This window comes from Homarus americanus, unplaced genomic scaffold (assembly GCF_018991925.1).
Source record: "Homarus americanus isolate GMGI-L3 unplaced genomic scaffold, GMGI_Hamer_2.0 scaffold51859, whole genome shotgun sequence".
Taxonomy (NCBI): Eukaryota; Metazoa; Arthropoda; class Malacostraca; order Decapoda; family Nephropidae; genus Homarus; species Homarus americanus.
This window is the reverse complement of record NW_024711292.1, coordinates 12,857,032-12,874,584: the sequence shown is the minus strand read 5'-3', so window position 1 is coordinate 12,874,584 and position 17,553 is coordinate 12,857,032. Positions and strand designations below refer to the sequence as shown.

Sequence of the window (17,553 nt, the reverse complement as noted above, 5' to 3'; positions counted from 1 at the left end):
ACATTGGAAAGTCTACAATTTATGATATAAAAAAGGCAAAGAATAAAATTCTAGAATTCACAGTTTTTTCATTAAAACTGCTCGTTTTGATAAATGAAGCATGCAATATTTGCTAATGAATAAACTATCAAAATGTACCTGTTCATCTCTTCTTTATTCCTCCTTAAATTTTAATTTTAAAAGTACTGCCTGAGAATCCGGAAAATCCGAAAATCCGGACCGACCCAATCCCCAAGCAGTCCGGATTTTTGGACTTCTACTGTATCATCCATATGTAAAATAAATTTCAAAATGACCAATAATTTCACTGTAAAAACGGAAAAAATCGTTTATGTTGAAGAGAGTCTAAAGCAAGATGTTACCTCCACTGAAAAGACACAGAGACTGACGCCTGTTTGGTGTGTTGACAGGCTGTTTGGCGCGCTAAAAACTAGTTTCCCTGTGCTTCAATTATGTTAAGTAATTGTTAAAATGACTAAAAAGTTTAATATAAGACTTTTAATATTATTGAATAGTACAAACTTCTTGATATTTACTAAAATAGTAAGGAATTTAAGCCCTAGAACCGATTACTGTATTGGCGGACTAATACGACAGCTAGTGAGCAAGCGAAAACATGTTGAGGAGCGCTCGTAATCGAGGGATTGCTCGTTAACCAAAGTGAAGAATCTTATGGAAGGTAATTCGTTAACCGAAATCTCGTTAACCGAGGGATCACTGTATTTATTATAACTGCTACCAGTGAAGCCCTTCAAATGTTGGTGTACGGAGTCTTTTAAATGAGAGATGCATTTTGTTTGGAGTATGATCTTAAAAAATAATATGGCAGCCAGTTTGTTGATGGTTCTTGGCTGATTTATAATTTATTTCAGACCAACATCCAACTGTCAGTTGTATCAGCCCACAAGCTGGTTGAACTTTACCGCTTATTTGATGCTGCTGGGGGTGACTTCCAAGCCAGCCACAATAAGAACAACTATGCAAGCAAGCCTCAACATCTTGTACTTCTCAATGGTTTCACGTAAGTGCTCCAAAATTACTTCATGAAGTGTGATAAAAACTTGATTATGCCAACATCAACAATATGGAAGAAGTTTTACATGAGCTGTATTTATTGAAAGTTTGTAGATATAAATAGCAGGAGACACTGAAGTTTATCATAGTACAGTAAGTAGCCAGAAAGAGAGCTACACATTTTCTTTCTCTCTGCATGGGGTTTGCATTCTTTTAAAATATTGGGCAGAACAAATCTGCTGTGACTTTTTATCCAAGTAAGCATTATAAGTTACAAAGATTGTTTAACTACAGTACAGTCTGCATTTACGCGGTCAATTGAACCCGTGGAGGCCTGCGTATAACGAGAAACGCGTAAATGAAATAACAGAACATATGGGATTAATTGAATTAGAGACACAATACCTACGTTGTAGTAAAAATAACATCTTAATTTTATGATGGTATGCACACACAATTAATATTTAAGAGAAATACAGTCGCCGGTTAATGTGCATTCAAAAATGGACTCAACCTCCCCCCTCCCCTCTTCCCACGCTCGCTGGCTCCTCCCTCTCTGAGAAATGTTTGGGTGAAAACAGTAGGCTTACATTTTTAGTAATAAATAATACCTCAGACTAAAGTCAGGATAATATAATTGACATTGCTGGATTCCTTGCAAGGCAAGGAATATTTTGAATATAAACGTCATATATTTTGTCACAAAAGATAAAATTTTTGCTCTTTCTAATCTAAATTCTTCAATTATATCAAAAATTTGTATGTCTAATGCAAATTTTATGATGTTTATATTTAAAATAATCACAATCTTATAAGAATTCCAGCAATGTAAATTATATTCTGGCCGGGTAATTTGTATGAATTTTATGAGCTAAAACAAATATCTTCAGTAAATACAGTAAACAAATTATACTTCACCTGCTCAAATGACCAAATTTACTGCGTAATTAAAGCATTTCGATTCTGGCAAGGCACCGCGTAAATGACCAAACGCATTAACCATAACTGCGTAAGTCCAGACTCCACTGTACACTGAGTCTTTCATGATGTAACATGATAAAGAATGAACAAAACACTCAAATTTTACTTACCAGAAATGATATTGAGTGCTGCAGGAGGTGGTGAGGTGAGGTGAGGTGAGGTGGTGCAATTGGTGTTAGTGGGAATTACCCCCTTAAAACATCATAGTTATTGTTCAACGCAGTTCCTTTAGGGAATCTTTTATCGCCACTACTTTCACTTGAACTTGATGGTCTCTTTATACTCTTGTTGATTAAGGATACAAAATAGCACTCACACATAACTGTACACAAACTGGGAAAAGAATTCAAACTGGGCAGCGCCATTGTTTTTGTGGCTGCTACCAGCTGGTGAGGCAAGCCGCCCAGCAACCATTTTGTAACTACCACCAGAATCCACGCAAAATAATTTTTTTTTTTAAATTTCTGTGAAATTTTTTGTTTTGTGTTGCAATGTTTTCTTTTGAAAATCTTAATAATTCCATAAGGATAAATACATTCCTAAACACAGACGCATAACTGAACACAAGCTAGGGAAAGAATTCCAACTGAACAGCGGCATTATTGTGATAGTTGCTGGCAACTGGGGAGGCAAAAATTTGAGCTAAAAATCAATTTTTTTTTAATGTTTAAAAATTATGTATGGGCAAGTTTTTATTCCATACCCCAAATTTTTGGTCATAATTTCAAAATATTTTAAGGGTAAAATTCTGTAATGGATGCCTGTATATCATATTTTTTCTATTATTTAATGTTGTATTACTTATGAAAAAACATACTGTACACTGTAAGTGGCTGATCATATGAGAATATACAGGTTGTACCTCGCTTATCGGGGAAGCTTGGGACTAGACTGGTTCCAGATTAGAGAAAATTCCGAACCATCGAAGCCGAGGTTAAAAAAAGGCAAAATAATGCATAAAATGTACTATTACTACACCATTACAACTTACATCAGCATATATCTAGCCCAGGCTTATTGGACCTCTTTTTAACAAAGTGTTAGTGCTATGGCACACTAGGGTGTGTCATACGGAGGCGAATTTTTTTTTATTGAGTTTGAAAAATCGGCCCATGGTATTAATGATGTAGTTCTATGTGCAGAATCATGTGATATCTTCAGATTTGAAAAGTTTTCATTTTTTGCTAGGTAAATTTTAACTTGAAATCTTATGAAAATTCAGTATTCCCACCCTTTTACCAACACCACTAAATAGCTTATTTAAAGTAAAGTAAATGTATCAGGTTAATTTATTAGGATGAAAATGATCCAGAATAGTGAAACGAATGATCTTGACACATTTATTAAATTTAATATTCCTTTAGAAAACAAAATCATCAAATACAAAAACCGGTTTTACTACTACGACCCGGTGTTGCTGCACACCATAGAGAACATGTCTTTCTTGCTTCTGTTTCTACTCATCACCTCCCTGCTGACCACCTGAGCTCGGATGTAGCCTTCCCTCCTCTCCTGGCTGTACACGTGACTGCTGGCCTCGCTCACTTGCTGTACACAACGCTCTATACTCTGGGTGTGCGAGGGCCAGGCAGGGACATGCATGGGGTTGTCCAGGAAAGCTCTGGCTTGAACATTGGTGAGGCTGCAGGTAAGAGGGGGGCTCACTGCCAGCCTGGATGTTATCCAGATCTATGAGATCAGTGAGGGTCTTGGCACCTAGATTGACTTCAGGAGTCTTCCTGACCTGAAGAATCGTCATAACTGATTACGTCATGCCCAGATCCTTTCTCCCGCCAGTCTCATATCCAAGATCTTTTTGACTGCCACTCTTCTCTCCTCCTCATCCTTGCAGAGCATTGTCTGGGAACTGCCTCGGGATAGGCATACCAGGAGAAGATCTCCTCACAGTCTGCTCCACAATCTGAACAACCTTCCTTGGCTGACTCCTCAGGAGCTCAAGCTGGAAGAGAACATGCCTCGGACCTTCGGAGAACGATGACTTGACCTTGGTGTTGAACCAATTTGGGAAGTAGACACTCACGATGAATTGGACAATAAGTCTCAGGTTGTGAAGCTGGTTCCCTTTCAGTTTATGATGAGCGACCCAAATTCTGCAGAACCTGAGAGCCGTTGTGAGCCACCTAGAATGTGAGACTGGGCCTATCTGCAGGTAAGCAAGTCTATCAGGCATGACCCCAGTTTTGATGGCACTGCAAATCAGCCAACCATAGTACTGGTCAGTACTGGAGTCGTCAATGACAGTATGTTCAAGCTCAGCAGTGGAGGGCCAACTGATTTTTTCAAAGCTCGGATTTATTTCTAACTCAGTGGCAGAGTCCAGCATCTTGCCAAGAGGACCAGACCATCTGTTGTTTGAAAGAGTCTTGCCATCAGCTCCTGGATCAGATGTCTGAGTGGCAACTCGTTGGTGTGGAGGTCACAAACAATCCAGACCAGCTTCCTCCCAATCTTCCGCTCTATCCATTGTATGACCCCCCCCTTGCCACCCTGTGTTCGTGTTGGTGCTGTCCCCTCCAATGGCCTGCAGGGTCTGGTCTACGTTCCTCTCTGAGCCAGTTCACAATGTTATCTGCCACTATCTCCAGCTGGTTTCCTGATGTCATCTTTCTCTGGAGTGAAATGCCACAAATACTTCCCTCCTGGTTCACTGCAGCAGGGTAGTGTTCCTCGCCTTCACCATGGCAGGGAACAACTTGTCGATCTCCAACTTTCATGAACACTTTAGTGTCATCCCTTCTCCCCATCAAAGAACAAACAATTGATTCCATTTTCTCTTATCCACTTATCAAACTCCTCTTCTAGGTTACTAACAAGTTTCTCCTGAGCTCTCCTTACTTTGTTATGATCTATCACCAGGTGAACATCATCAGGTGTTATCAAACCACCGTCAGTCCAGGCAGCTGTTGCTATCTCTGCAGTTTCTCTGAGACCAGTGTGGTGTCGCATGCTGTCCAGAGCTATGCTCGGGATATCTTTCCTATTTCGAATCTTATGCCTGGAAGGTTTGGGATCATTATTTTCTGGGTTAGGGACAAAGTCACCATTCTCCTGGTCAGCTCGGATCAGCCATGGGGGAAGTCATTAAACTCTGAATCAGCTTGACTCCAATCATCGGCCTTTTTTACCTCACCCTGGGCCTTCTCAAGTCTCTTTTCCTCGGCAACTCTTCTCCTCTTCTGTGTCTCTGTGGCAGTCTCCTGTCTCTTGGACTCCGGAATATCTTGGCTAGAAATCATGAGAGCCCCTATACTGCCAGTCTTCTCTCTCTGTGCTTTGACAAATGCCAGTTCGATCACAGGAATCTTCAGTTCACGCTTGCAAATACAGGAGATGTGGGCCTCGGATTTACAGTCACGATCGCATCCAAACTCAGGACAGAGAACAATTGGGCACTTGCAAGTAATTATGTCAAATAACTGGTCCAGTTGCTTGGCAAAGCTGTCCTTAACTGCAAGTTTTCCTCTCCCAAGAGAGATATCTCTTGCCTTTTCCCAACTGCTGCATGATCTCTCACTAATCTTCTTCTGACTTGTTATGACTGGAGGCTTGAACTGAGCGTTAGCCAGAGTGTACTGTGCCAAGACAGCTTTGGTCATATCATGGCAATGTCTTTGTTTGGAGTTCTTTGTTTTTTCACTGATTTGCCTGATTAAAACACCGTGTCTCAAGCATCTCTCAATGTAGGCAACTCCATTCAGAGCTCTCCCCAGACCCAAGATAGTGACTGAGATGGCTGGATTTTTGGTTCCTCGTCTGACACAAGCAGCCATCGCAAATATTATCAACTTATAAATGCATCAGAATCTAGATGAAAAAATATTGTTAGTTGGGTTGTTAAAGAATGAAGTCAAGCAATGTTCACTATTTAATTGTAATGCACTAATGCAGCTGTACGTTAGATTTTCGATAAATTTCAAGCTAAAATTTACCTAGCAAAAGGTTACAAAATATTGAAACTGAAATTATTTTCTGTTTATATACACTAAAATCTACCAAAAAAGTGATGGGCCATTAGTTTTAGCTGATCTTCCCTCCTATGACACACCCTAATGGCACACGTTTACTGTACACTGGACCCTCGCTTTGTGCCATTCACTATATGGGAATGTGCATACTGTATATGTATAGAACTAAACAAAGAATTTATTTGAAATACTCTGTAACATTTAATGCCATAATATCCAGACCACTGGGGTTAGTTATACAGACTTTTCCCTGTGAAAAAGCCATAATTTTTAACCAACTTATTACTATACAGTAGTACCCCGATTTACGCGATTTACTGCGATTTACGCGGTCAATTGAACCCACAGGGTACCGCGGAAAGTGAACAACAGAACATATGGGATTAATTCCAATAGAGACTGGCCCGACCCCCAAACTCCACTTTTTCCGACACAATACCTATATTGTAGTAAAAATAACATCTAAATTTTATGATGGTATGCTCACAATTAATATTTATGAGAAATACAGTCGCCAGGTTAATGTCCATTCAAATAATAGACTGAAATCCCCTCCCCCCTCTTCCCAGCTCACTAGCTCCTCCCTCTCTGAGAAATGTTTGGGTGAAAAAACTAGATTTTAACGTTTAGTAATAAATAATACCTCAGACTAAAGTTAGGATAATATAATTGACATTTCTGGATTCCTTGCAGTTCAGGGAATATTTTGAATGTAAACTTCATATATTTTGCACAAAAGATAAAATATTTGCTTTTTGTAAACCAATTTATTACATTAGATCTAAAATTTGTATGTCTAATGCAAAATCCATGATGTTTATATTCAAAATGATCATCATATTGTAAGAATTCCAGCAATGTAAATTATATTCTGGCCGAGTAATTTGTATGAATTTTATGAGCTAAAACAAATATCTTCAAGTCATAAAAAAAAAATATATTCTTCACGACACAATCTGTCAATCAAAGTACCCCACCTTGCCTCCCCCCCCCTCCTCACACTCACGCCAGCTGGGTCGGTCGGTCCCAACCCTCCCCCCACCCCCCACCTTCCCTCCCTACCAGAGAAATGTTAAGGTGAAAAAACTAGATTTTAACTTTTAGTAATAAATAATACCTCAGACTAAAGTTAGGATAATATAATTGACATTTCTGGATTCCTTGCAGGTCAGGGAATATTTTGAATGTAAACTTCATATATTTTGCACAAAAGATAAAATATTTGCTTTGTGTGAACCAAATTATTACATTAGATCTAAAATTTGTATGTCAAATGCAAAATCCATGATGTTTATATTCAAAATGATCATCATATTGTAAGAATTCCAGCAATGTAAATTATATTCTGGCAGGGTAATTTGTATGAATTTTAAGAGCTAAATAAAAAAAAATAAAAACAAATTATACTTCACCTTGTGTATATGAGTAGATGCACCGCGGAAAGTGAAAGTCCGGTTCTGGCAAGGTACCGCGTAAATGAGAAATCGCGGAAAGTGAAACCGTGTAAAGTGTAAAGCGGGGTAATACTGTACTCACTTTTTACTCAAATGTATTAAGCTAAAGGATTAACATTTTTATCTCTTGTGCAAACTATGAGATGTTTACTCAAATTAATTGCTATCTTGAAAGGATTCTAGCAATGCAAGTTATATTCTGCTAAGTCAGTGTCATTTTATAAGAGAAGAACTTTACCCTTAAAATTCCCTTCATCCCATTAATTGTTATCACCCACTGCCATCTGTCTCCCCTGCTGGCTGGGAGGAGGGGTGAGGAGGAAATAGGGGGTGACAGCCAGGAGCTGGGTGGTGTGTAGTTATCAGTTGAGGGGTCAGGAGGTTCTTGGGATAATGAAAAACAGGGAGTTTAAGTTTTTTGCTTATTAAATGGCACTGACTTGACTTAGCAGACTATAACTTGCATTGCTGGAATTCTTGCAAGATGGCGATTAATTTGAGTATAACATCCCATAGTTTGCACTAGACATAAAAATTTTAGTAATTAACATTTTTCACACTTTATTTTTTCAACATTTGTGACCTGAGATTCAATTTTCCTTTTGTGGAGCACCATCTATTAAGCTCTTCCCCCGACCTCTTACTACTATCTAAACTTCAACTGACCAAAGCAGCTTCACCCATACCTTTTCAAATTCTCCAACTACAACCTATATACCTCTTTCCGTTCTAAGGGAGGTGTATGCACCTACTGCAACACACGTACACCTATAGCTCGATTCACAGATCTTGAGTCTTCCCTTTGTGATGTCTTCTGGCTCAAAATATCTCTCCCAACTATGACTATTTTCCTTTGTTTTCTATACTGTTCTCCCAACTCTACCAACTATTTAGAACCCTTTGACTATCTCACTTCTTGCCATGAGTCGTCGCTATCCATACACCCTAACACCGAGATCCTCTACCTAGGGGATTTCAATGCACATCATAGAGAGTGGCTTGGCTCAGCAATGGAGCTCAGGCACTCTCTTTTTCCTTACCTAATGATCGGGAACAAATAATTTAACACCCTACACTCGTTCTTGATCGACACGATCAACTTACTAACATTTTTGATCTTTGTTTTTCCTCTAACCCCTCACACTATTCACACTCAATTTCTGCCCCCTTAGGGTCTTCTGATCACAATCTTTTATCTATTAAATCAAACTGGGCACGACCACCTCCCCATTCCCCTCTAAACGCCAACTATGGCACTATCTGAGGGCAAACTGGCAATCCTTGCGAGAATTCTTCTTCCACTTTCTTTGGGATGAATGCTGCTTTTCCACTCAGGATGCCTCGGTATGTTCTGACAGCATTGCTGGGGCTATACAGGGTGGTATGAGTGCATTTATCCCATCTTCTACCAAAACTTTCACTTTACAATCATTGATTGATAACTCCTGTTCTCATCCATGTAGGGAGAGAGAGAGGGCATATCAAGTTATGAAACTTCTCCTATTACCCACTCCTCTTTCATTACTTCTAGGAATCTTTGTAAGGCTATTCTTCGTAGGGCCGAGCGGAATTTTATAAAAAGAAAGACCGCTGTCCAAACTAACTCTTCTTCTAGTAAATCCTTCTGGTCCTTAATCAAAAACATATGTAATAACTTCTGCACTCCCACTTTTCCTCCTCTCTTCTGACCTGATAACCCAGTAGCCAACTCTCCCCCCGATAAAGCCAATCTCTTTGGCACCTTACAGTATTCTCCTCTAACTCCACCTTCGACAATTCCAACTCTATCCCTCCTACTCCTGCTCCTCATACTGAACCTATGCACTTTCCTATAATCTCCACTCGTAGGGTTGCTGGTGTGTTATCCAGGTTGAAAGTGAGTAAGGCGCATGGACCGGACGGAATACCCCCTCGTGTTCTGAGGGAGTGTGCTGAAGTTCTGGCCCCTTTGCTTGCTCGCCTCTTTCACCTTTGCCTTAGAACCCAAACTTTTCCTTCTTCTTGGAAGCATGCCTCGGTTCAGCCCATCCCGAAGAAGGGTGATCATTCCACTCCCCCTAACTTTAGCCCCATTGCCCTAACTTCATCCCTCTCTTAAGATTTTCGAAACTACTGTACAGTCAACCCTCACTTTACGCGGTTAATACAACCCACAGGGTACCGCGGAAAGTGAGAAACGCGTAAAGTGAACAACATAACATATGGGATGAATTGAAATAAAGACCGGGCCAACCCCCAAACTCCACTTTTTGACGACACAACTATGTTGTAGTAAAAATTTCATCTTAACTTTATGATGGTATGCACACACAATTAATATAGAAGAGGTTAGGTTAGGAAAAATAAAGGTTAAGTTAGGAAAAATAAAGGTTAGGTTAGGAAAAATAAAAGTTAGGTTTAACACTTACGTTAGTAGAAGAGATGGTTCGGCATACAGGGATGGAGGCTGGTTCCGAGGCAGAGGGCAGGCTACTGGCCCTCAGGTGAGTCACCATCACTGTCATCCACACTTGTCAGGGCCTCCCTGACAAATCCCTCAAAGTCATCTTCACTGTCTCTACCTCTGTCACTATCACTGGCTTGGGCTGGCTGTGGTGGGTTGCGGGCGAAGAACTCTGTTATGCTTTGCTGACGGCTGGTGTTTATGTTGTCGTGATAAACCTTGAAGTAGGGCTCCATAGTCTGCAACAGCTGGGTAGTGAAGATTTCATACCTGTTTGCGTCAGGGTCGTCGGAAAGGAGGAGCTTGACTTTCTCGATACACTCGATGGCACCCCTAACATTACTATGGGATAAGCGGTGTTCTTCTTGGGATGACGCACCACCTGCCTCTTCACTGACGTCATCATCATCTACCATCTCGTCGGTAGTCACATCAGGATCCCTTATCACCTCCAGGATGTCGTCGTTGGTGGTCTCGGAGAAGCCTGCAGCTGTAACACTCTGCGCAGCTTCTCTGGCAAGGTCCACTGCTACTGCAACAGTCTAAACCTCACCAGCCACAGATTGACTCTGCCTAACGGCCGGAATACCTTGCAACACATGTCTCCATGCGTGACGAACAGTTGCTACAGACAGCTGATCCCATGCCTCCACCAAGAAGTCCACAGTTTTCATGATGTTGAATATTCTCCAGAATTGTTTGAAAAGTATTTTTTGCTCTGCCAACTGTTGATCCTCGTCGTCTTCGCTCTTGCTATCGGTGGTGGTGTCACTCAGGTTACGCAACTCTTCCCTGGTGTTGGTGTAGTCGTTCAGGAGCTTGAATTTTTTCGTAGAGAATGCAGCTTTTACATTACAGATTAACTCTTGGTCCATGGGCTGTAATATAGACGTAGTGTTGGGAGGAAGGAAGACCACTTTTACGTTGGGGTGACGATCTAACAGTAGGGGCGAGTGTCCTGGTGCGTTGTCCAGCAGCAACAAAATCTTGAATGGCACATTCTGTTGCTCACAGAATTTCTTTACATTGGGAACGAAACAGTCATCAAACCAGGAGAGGGACAGTGTAGAGAACATCCACGCCTTACGTGCGGTCAGCCAGTGGACATTTAGCTTGGTCATGTCCATGCTCTTGTAGGCGTGCGGCTTGCGGGCTGTGTGGATCACCGATAACTTGAGCTTACAGGTACCAGAGGCATTGGTGGTAAACAGGACGGTGATGCGCTCCTTCTGCAACTTCCGGCCCCGATACTTGCTGGCATTCTTTACAACGAAGGACTTGGAAGGTAGCTTTTTCCAAAAAAGACCAGATTCGTCCATGTTGAACACCTGGTCGTCGGTGTACGTCCTTTGTCCATAATCTCACGTAAAAACGGAGGAAATTCCCTAGCCGCAACACGGTCAGCACTAGCTTCTTCACCACCAATGTTGATATTGGTGATCTTGTTCCGCATCTTAAACCTCTGTAACCACCCAGAGGAAGCATTAAAGGGTTTGGGCTCTGTAATTCCCATCTTTCGTGACACTGCAGCATACAGTTCACGTGCGTACTCCTTAACAGAGCGCATGTCCACCGCCATGTTCCGTCGCGCCTGACGCACCAAGTAGCTCACAAGTAATTTTTCCGTCTTGAGAAGCACCTTGTTGTGAAAATACTTGATCATAGAAGCACCTGTAGACTTTGTGATCTTCATGTGCTACTTTATGTTGGCTGCATCCTTCTTTATCGTCCGGATCGTAGATTTGTTCACACCATGCTGGCGCGCCAAATCAACCTGTCTTGTTCCTTTCTCTAACTCTTGGATGATCTTGTACTTCACCTCGTAGCTTAAGGAACGTCGTGTCTTCTTGGGCTTAGGGCGGCTGGGTCCAGGCAAGGGGGCGGTGGTCCAGCGGAAGCCATTTTACAGAACAATGGATGCACGATTACACGGTGTGGCCTGGAGGGATGAAACTGCCGCGACTAGGTCAAGCGTCGTCTTTCCTCCCTCCCTCCCTCCCTCCCTCCCTCCCTCCCCCGGGTGGACACGTCATATTACTTTAAACCAATTACAGCTAGCAGCGGAGGGAGGTAGGGATGCATGGCCATTTACAGTCCGATACGTCATATGACGTCACTGATAACGCAACAAAGACATGCACTTCGCAACCTTACCGCGCGGCTTGCCCAGGTGGAGGCGGGAGCAGGCGGGAGGGGTGAATCTAAAAATAGCGTGGAGCCGGACACACTCCGCGTAAAGGGGTACACGCACCGCGGATGTGAGCATCCCGGGTTCCGGCAGGGTACCGTGTAAACGTGGAAACGTGGAATGTGGGACCGCGTAAAGTGAGGGTTGACTGTATCTTAAACTCTCATTTTCTCCATTACCTTGAACTCCATTATCTTTTGTCGGATCATCAGTATGGCTTTCGCCAGGCGAGATCTACTGGTGATCTGCTCTCCTACTGCACCCATCTTTGGTCATCCTCTCTTAGGGATTATGGGGAAACTTTCGCCATGGCCCTCGACATCTCCAAAGTATTTGACAGGGTATGGCACAAGTGTTTGCTTTCTAAACTTCTTTCATATGGTTTCTCTCCCACACTTTGTTCTCTAATGTCTAGCTTCCTTGAGAACCGATCTATGGTAGTTGATGTCGAGGAATCGATCTCTCACTCTTTCTCAACCAATGGTGCCCCACTGGGTTCTGTTCTTTCACCTATTCTTTTCCTTCTTTTATCAAGGATTTACTTCACACTATGACTAATTCTATCCATTCTTACGCTGATGATTCTACTCTTCTCTCTTCTTCACATTTTCGTTTCCCCCTAATTCTCAAACTAGATCTGTTTTTAGAGCTGATATAATTACATCTATCTGTGCAGCTTCTCCGAATGGGGAGGTAGAAACTTGGTTAAATTCAATAATAATAAAACTCAGTAATTACCAGTTACACTTTCCAAATTATATGATCTCCCAGCAATCACATTTCAGGATGCAATCATTCTGCCAAATTCTAAAATAGATATGCTAGGCCTCACCATTTCCTCTTATATGTCATGGAAGTCACACATCCTCAACATTGCTAAAGCTGCCTCCCAAAAGCTTGGAATGCTGTACAGATGCCGTAGCTACTTCACTCCTGAGTAGTTGCTTCAAGTTTATAAAGGCTTCATCTGTCCTAACTTGGAGTACTGCTCTCATATCTGGGTGGCTTTCCTTCTGTCCAACTGTTAGGTAGGGTGGAATGAAAGGCATTTTGTCATTTTAACTCTCCTCCTTTAGTTGAATATCTTTCTTCCCTCTCTCTTCTCCGCAATGTTGCTTCACTCTCTCTCTTTACAGTTACTTTAACGGGCAGTGTTCGATGGATTTGACATCCTGCGTACCGCCGACAAGGCCTTGGGCTCGTAACACTATTCTTGCCCGCGGTGCCCACCGTTTCTATGTGAATGTCGATCACTTTAGAATAACCCATTATAGTACATTTTCTTTCCTCACACAATCAAACTGTGGAATGCTCTGCCTTCTTCTGTGTTTCCATAATTTTACAATCAGTCTCACTTAAAAAAGCTGGTTTTCCGGCATCTTCATGGTGTAGATTTTGACTTGTGCCCAGGTGTGTTAGTTCCCTGTAAAAAAAAAAACACATACAAAAAAAAAACGCTATTCTCTTCTTCGTATATCTTGCATTTTATACATCGTTCTTACTGTATTTTATTCCAGTGGTCATCATATTCTATATATATGTAGATTTCTTAATTTTTTTTTACATTTAGATTACACATTTAATATTTCAGCTTACAAGAACGTGCATTAAGTCCATCCTTGGTAGGCTACCCTCCAGTAACATCTGTGGCCACACCTCCTGCAGCAATGGGCACCCAAGTCCCACCACAAGGAGTAACAGTACCATCAGTTGCAGGTCCTGGGCCATCCCCTAATCCTTTGGGCCCTGTGGCAGCAACTCCTTCTCCAGGACCTGTGTCAGTGGGGTCTCCTGCCCCTCCCCAGGCTGGCCAAGCTCAAGTAAGGGTGTGTTTACATATACATATGTACAGTATACATGTGTGTGTGTGTGTGTGTGTGTGTGTGTGTTTGTAATTATAATAATAATAATAATAATTAACGGTTTATTGAAAGAGCTTGGGAGCCAGAAGGCTGAAAATATACAGTTACATATCTGGGGAATGAGTTTCGAATTACAAATAATATACAAATAACATAAGTGATATAAATAAGATATATAATAACTAGATGGGGAAAAGCTCAAACTACAGGGCATTTCAACATAGTGACAGTGCAAGAAGTAGTATTTACTGGGAGTGAATTCACTGGTTTATTACAAGTTATTGATAATTTTTACAATGGTTGGGACTGGGCTGTTCTTATAGCAATCAGTTCGTGCACGTATGGGCTGGATGCGGTTGTGGTGTCGAACAGCTATTCTCGGGCTAGGGATCTCAGGTGGTAGTAGGAGCCGGTGTCGAGGATGGTGTAGAAGCTCCTTGCCAAATTTGGAGATGAGGTCGTGGTGATGGTCAGTGAGAGTCGAAAGGGTCAGTGTGTTGAGCGCTTCTTGATATGTGGAGTAGGAAGGGGAGAGAATGATCTTGCATGCCCTCTTTTGCGAGAGAAAACGGACTCCTCAGATGGGGAACTCAAATAAAGAAAGCATAGCTACATGTTTTGTGGACTACAGTATTGAGCTTACCATTTTCATCACTTTGTAATAAACCTAGCCATGCCTGTGTGTGTTTCTGATACTTACCATAACATTATCTATATCTTTAGTGGGTCTAAATGGTCGTAAAATGGGAAAATTGGGGTTGGGTCTTGGGTGCCTGGAACCAATTAGAATAAATCCCATAAGTTCTGTACTTTCGTTATCGCGTTTTTCGTTATCAAGCACTCGGCGCAGTCCCAATTAGGCGTGATAAACAAGGGATGACTGTATAGAAACATTACAAAATTAAGATAATTTTGAGGCAGTTTCATTATACAGTATAGTCTTCATTTACGCGGTCAATTGAACCCGTGGAGGTCCGCGTAAAACAAGAAACGCGTAAACGAAATAACAGAACATATGGGATTAATTGAAATAGAGACTGGGCCGACCCCCAAACTACACTTTTTCCGACGCAATAGTACGTTGTAGTAAAAATAACATCTTAATTTTATGATGGTATGCACACACAATTAATATTTAAGAGAAATATCAATAATATTAGTTTTTTTAACACTTACTTTAGTAGAAAAGATGGCTCGGCACACAGGGATGGGGGGTTGGTTCCGAGGCAGAGGGCAGATTATTGGCCTTCACCTGTATCAATTGTATCACTATCACCACAGAGGCTTGCATGGCCTCTTTGTCAAACCCCTCAAAGTCCATATCCTCACTATCACTATCATTGACTTGGGCTGGCTGTGGTGGGTGATGGGTGAAGAACTCGGTAATGTTTTGTTGACTGGGCGACCTTGTGCGCACCCTGCCTGCGCCGCTTCCCGCGTAAATGATGGAATGAACCGTGTAAATAAAAATTGTCGGTCTGGCAAGGTGCCGCGTAAATGACCAAACGCGTAAACCAAATCCGCGTAAACCTAGACTATACTGTATTGGGGTAATTTTATAGTTTTGGCTAATTTGATTGATCCAGAATCCCAATGATATTTAATTAGCAAGAGTAGTTTAGCTTGTAGTGTGTTGCAAATTATAGCGTGGCCTGACATTTCAGTTTTACTAAAAGGAGATGTAAATTGAGGCTAAGTGACTATATAAGCATTGGGTGGCTGTTGTAATAAGAGAACAGACAGAGGAAAAAAACCTGTACTGCATAAGAAAATGTGTAAATGTGAGTAAAGTAGTTGAGAAAATAAGAGATGATGCTGTTTACTGAATTGTGTAAAGTGGTGTACAGTATTAGTATATTGTATCACCTTAATAAACATGTGTTTGTTTATGCAGTGAAGGAGTGACAGAAATATTGCTATTCCTGTATAATATGTACAGTAAGCCCTCGATAACTCGGCACAAATGGAGCTCTGGCCTTGCTGAGTTATCCCAAATTCCGTGTTATCGAGGCACTTCCCCCCTCCTACAAAAATACAACAATAAAAAGTATCAGCCCATTTATGTGCACATGTAATTACTAAATATAAAAAAGTAACACTTGCCAGCACTGCAGGCAAAGAATGAAGCATCATAGGTGAAACAGATACATGGTAGGTGACACAGAGGTATGGTAGGTGATGCAGGTAGCCAGATATGCCGAGATTTTCCCAGATAATTTTACATATCTCGGAATTTCCCGAATTATACTAATACTTTCCGATACCATATCCATGCCAAGTTATATGAAATACCGAATTATCAAATGCCGAGTTATCGGGGTTTACTGTATGTTGAATGTGATAAATGGGGGTAAGTGTTGTGTAGAGAAACCAGAGATGGAGAATATTGGGAATTTTGTTAGCCATTTTGTTCTGGAAGGGTTTCATTATAACTTTACCTCCTTGCCCATCCATATATCAGGAAACAAAGTCAGAATTGAATTGTTTCTAAATCTGGAAAGTGATGTTGATGCTCATTGTAGAGAGAAGAACTGGAGATGTCCTTCATTTTCTTCAACTGGGATTATATGTTGCAGATGGTGAGAGCCGGTTTCCTGTAACAGGTGGTGGTTCATCCCACCCAACCTCAGCCCATGAACATCCCCAACCAGCGAGGTGGGTGGTATTTATCATCAGTGAAAATCATGTGTGTCAAATGGCTTTATTCTTTCCTGTTCAGTGTTTGCTTTACTTCAACAGTATCAGTTGTTGTATGCAAGGATCCAATCCCTGAAAATTGGGATCCTTTAAAAAGATTTGAGTCTCATTAGAAGATAAGTTAAAGGCGTTAACATATTCCAGAATTTGACAAAGAAAATGAGAGCTAAACGGCTTCTGATGAATTTATCAGTTGTATTATTATTGCAGATGAAAAAGAACTTGGTTATATACCAGTGAAGTCTTTTATTTACGTCGGAAGAGTTTCTCTCAAGGCATCTTTTAAAGCTTATTCATGTACCATTTGTTGATTTATCATTTTGTTTTGGCCTATAAAAGGCTTCACATTATTAACTTCGATTTTTTTTTAATCAAACTATCATGCATTAAGTTTTCATTATCGTTTTTTTTTTGGGGGTTTTACTCTTAAATCTTACATTATTGGGATATGTTGTTTTTATCTTTAATTTTTTTTTTATGATCATATAAATTGGTGTTGCCTGTATAGTATTATGCATTTATAATTACAGTTTCATTTCTTATTATACTAACTTTTCATTATGTCTTTTAATCATAGATTGTAATATAAAGACTTTCCTTGTTTGATTTTGGGAGTGTTTCAGTTCCTCTTGTTAGGGTCAATGGCTGGAATGTGCATAATGATTGCTCATACCGACAGCTGTGGCCTGGAGGTAAGTTTGTTTTGACAGATGTTGAGTTTTTTATGTGTTGATATTTTTTGGTTTGACACCACTGTCAGGCGTTCCTGCTATGTTCGAGCTGTTTTGGGGATCTAGCATCACCCCTTTGGGCTTTTGACTGCAATCATTATCCATCACGAGGTATTTTGACTGGTCCATGCGCTTTTCATCCATCCTGGGTAACACAGGCCCTGCAGTGGATATTATAGGAAGTGTATAGGTTCAGT

At 41.0% G+C, this 17,553-nt stretch overlaps 2 protein-coding genes across 2 annotated transcripts in view; both read left to right on the top strand.

Annotated features, from left to right (window-relative positions):
• LOC121855817 (mediator of RNA polymerase II transcription subunit 25-like) overlaps positions 1-16,528 on the top strand; it is a 63,091-nt gene extending 46,563 nt beyond the window's left edge. Inside the window, exons 5-7 of the mRNA XM_042350981.1 lie at positions 873-1,021; positions 13,658-13,886; positions 16,505-16,528. Of these exons, the coding sequence (XP_042206915.1) occupies positions 873-1,021; positions 13,658-13,886; positions 16,505-16,528 (402 nt within the window). The remainder of the gene's footprint in view (positions 1-872; positions 1,022-13,657; positions 13,887-16,504) is intronic.
• Positions 16,529-17,284: 756 nt separating this feature from the next.
• Positions 17,285-17,553, top strand: part of LOC121855733 (mediator of RNA polymerase II transcription subunit 25-like) — a 21,704-nt gene continuing 21,435 nt past the window's right edge. The window contains exon 1 of the mRNA XM_042350865.1: positions 17,285-17,317. Coding sequence (XP_042206799.1) covers positions 17,285-17,317 — 33 coding nt within the window. The remainder of the gene's footprint in view (positions 17,318-17,553) is intronic.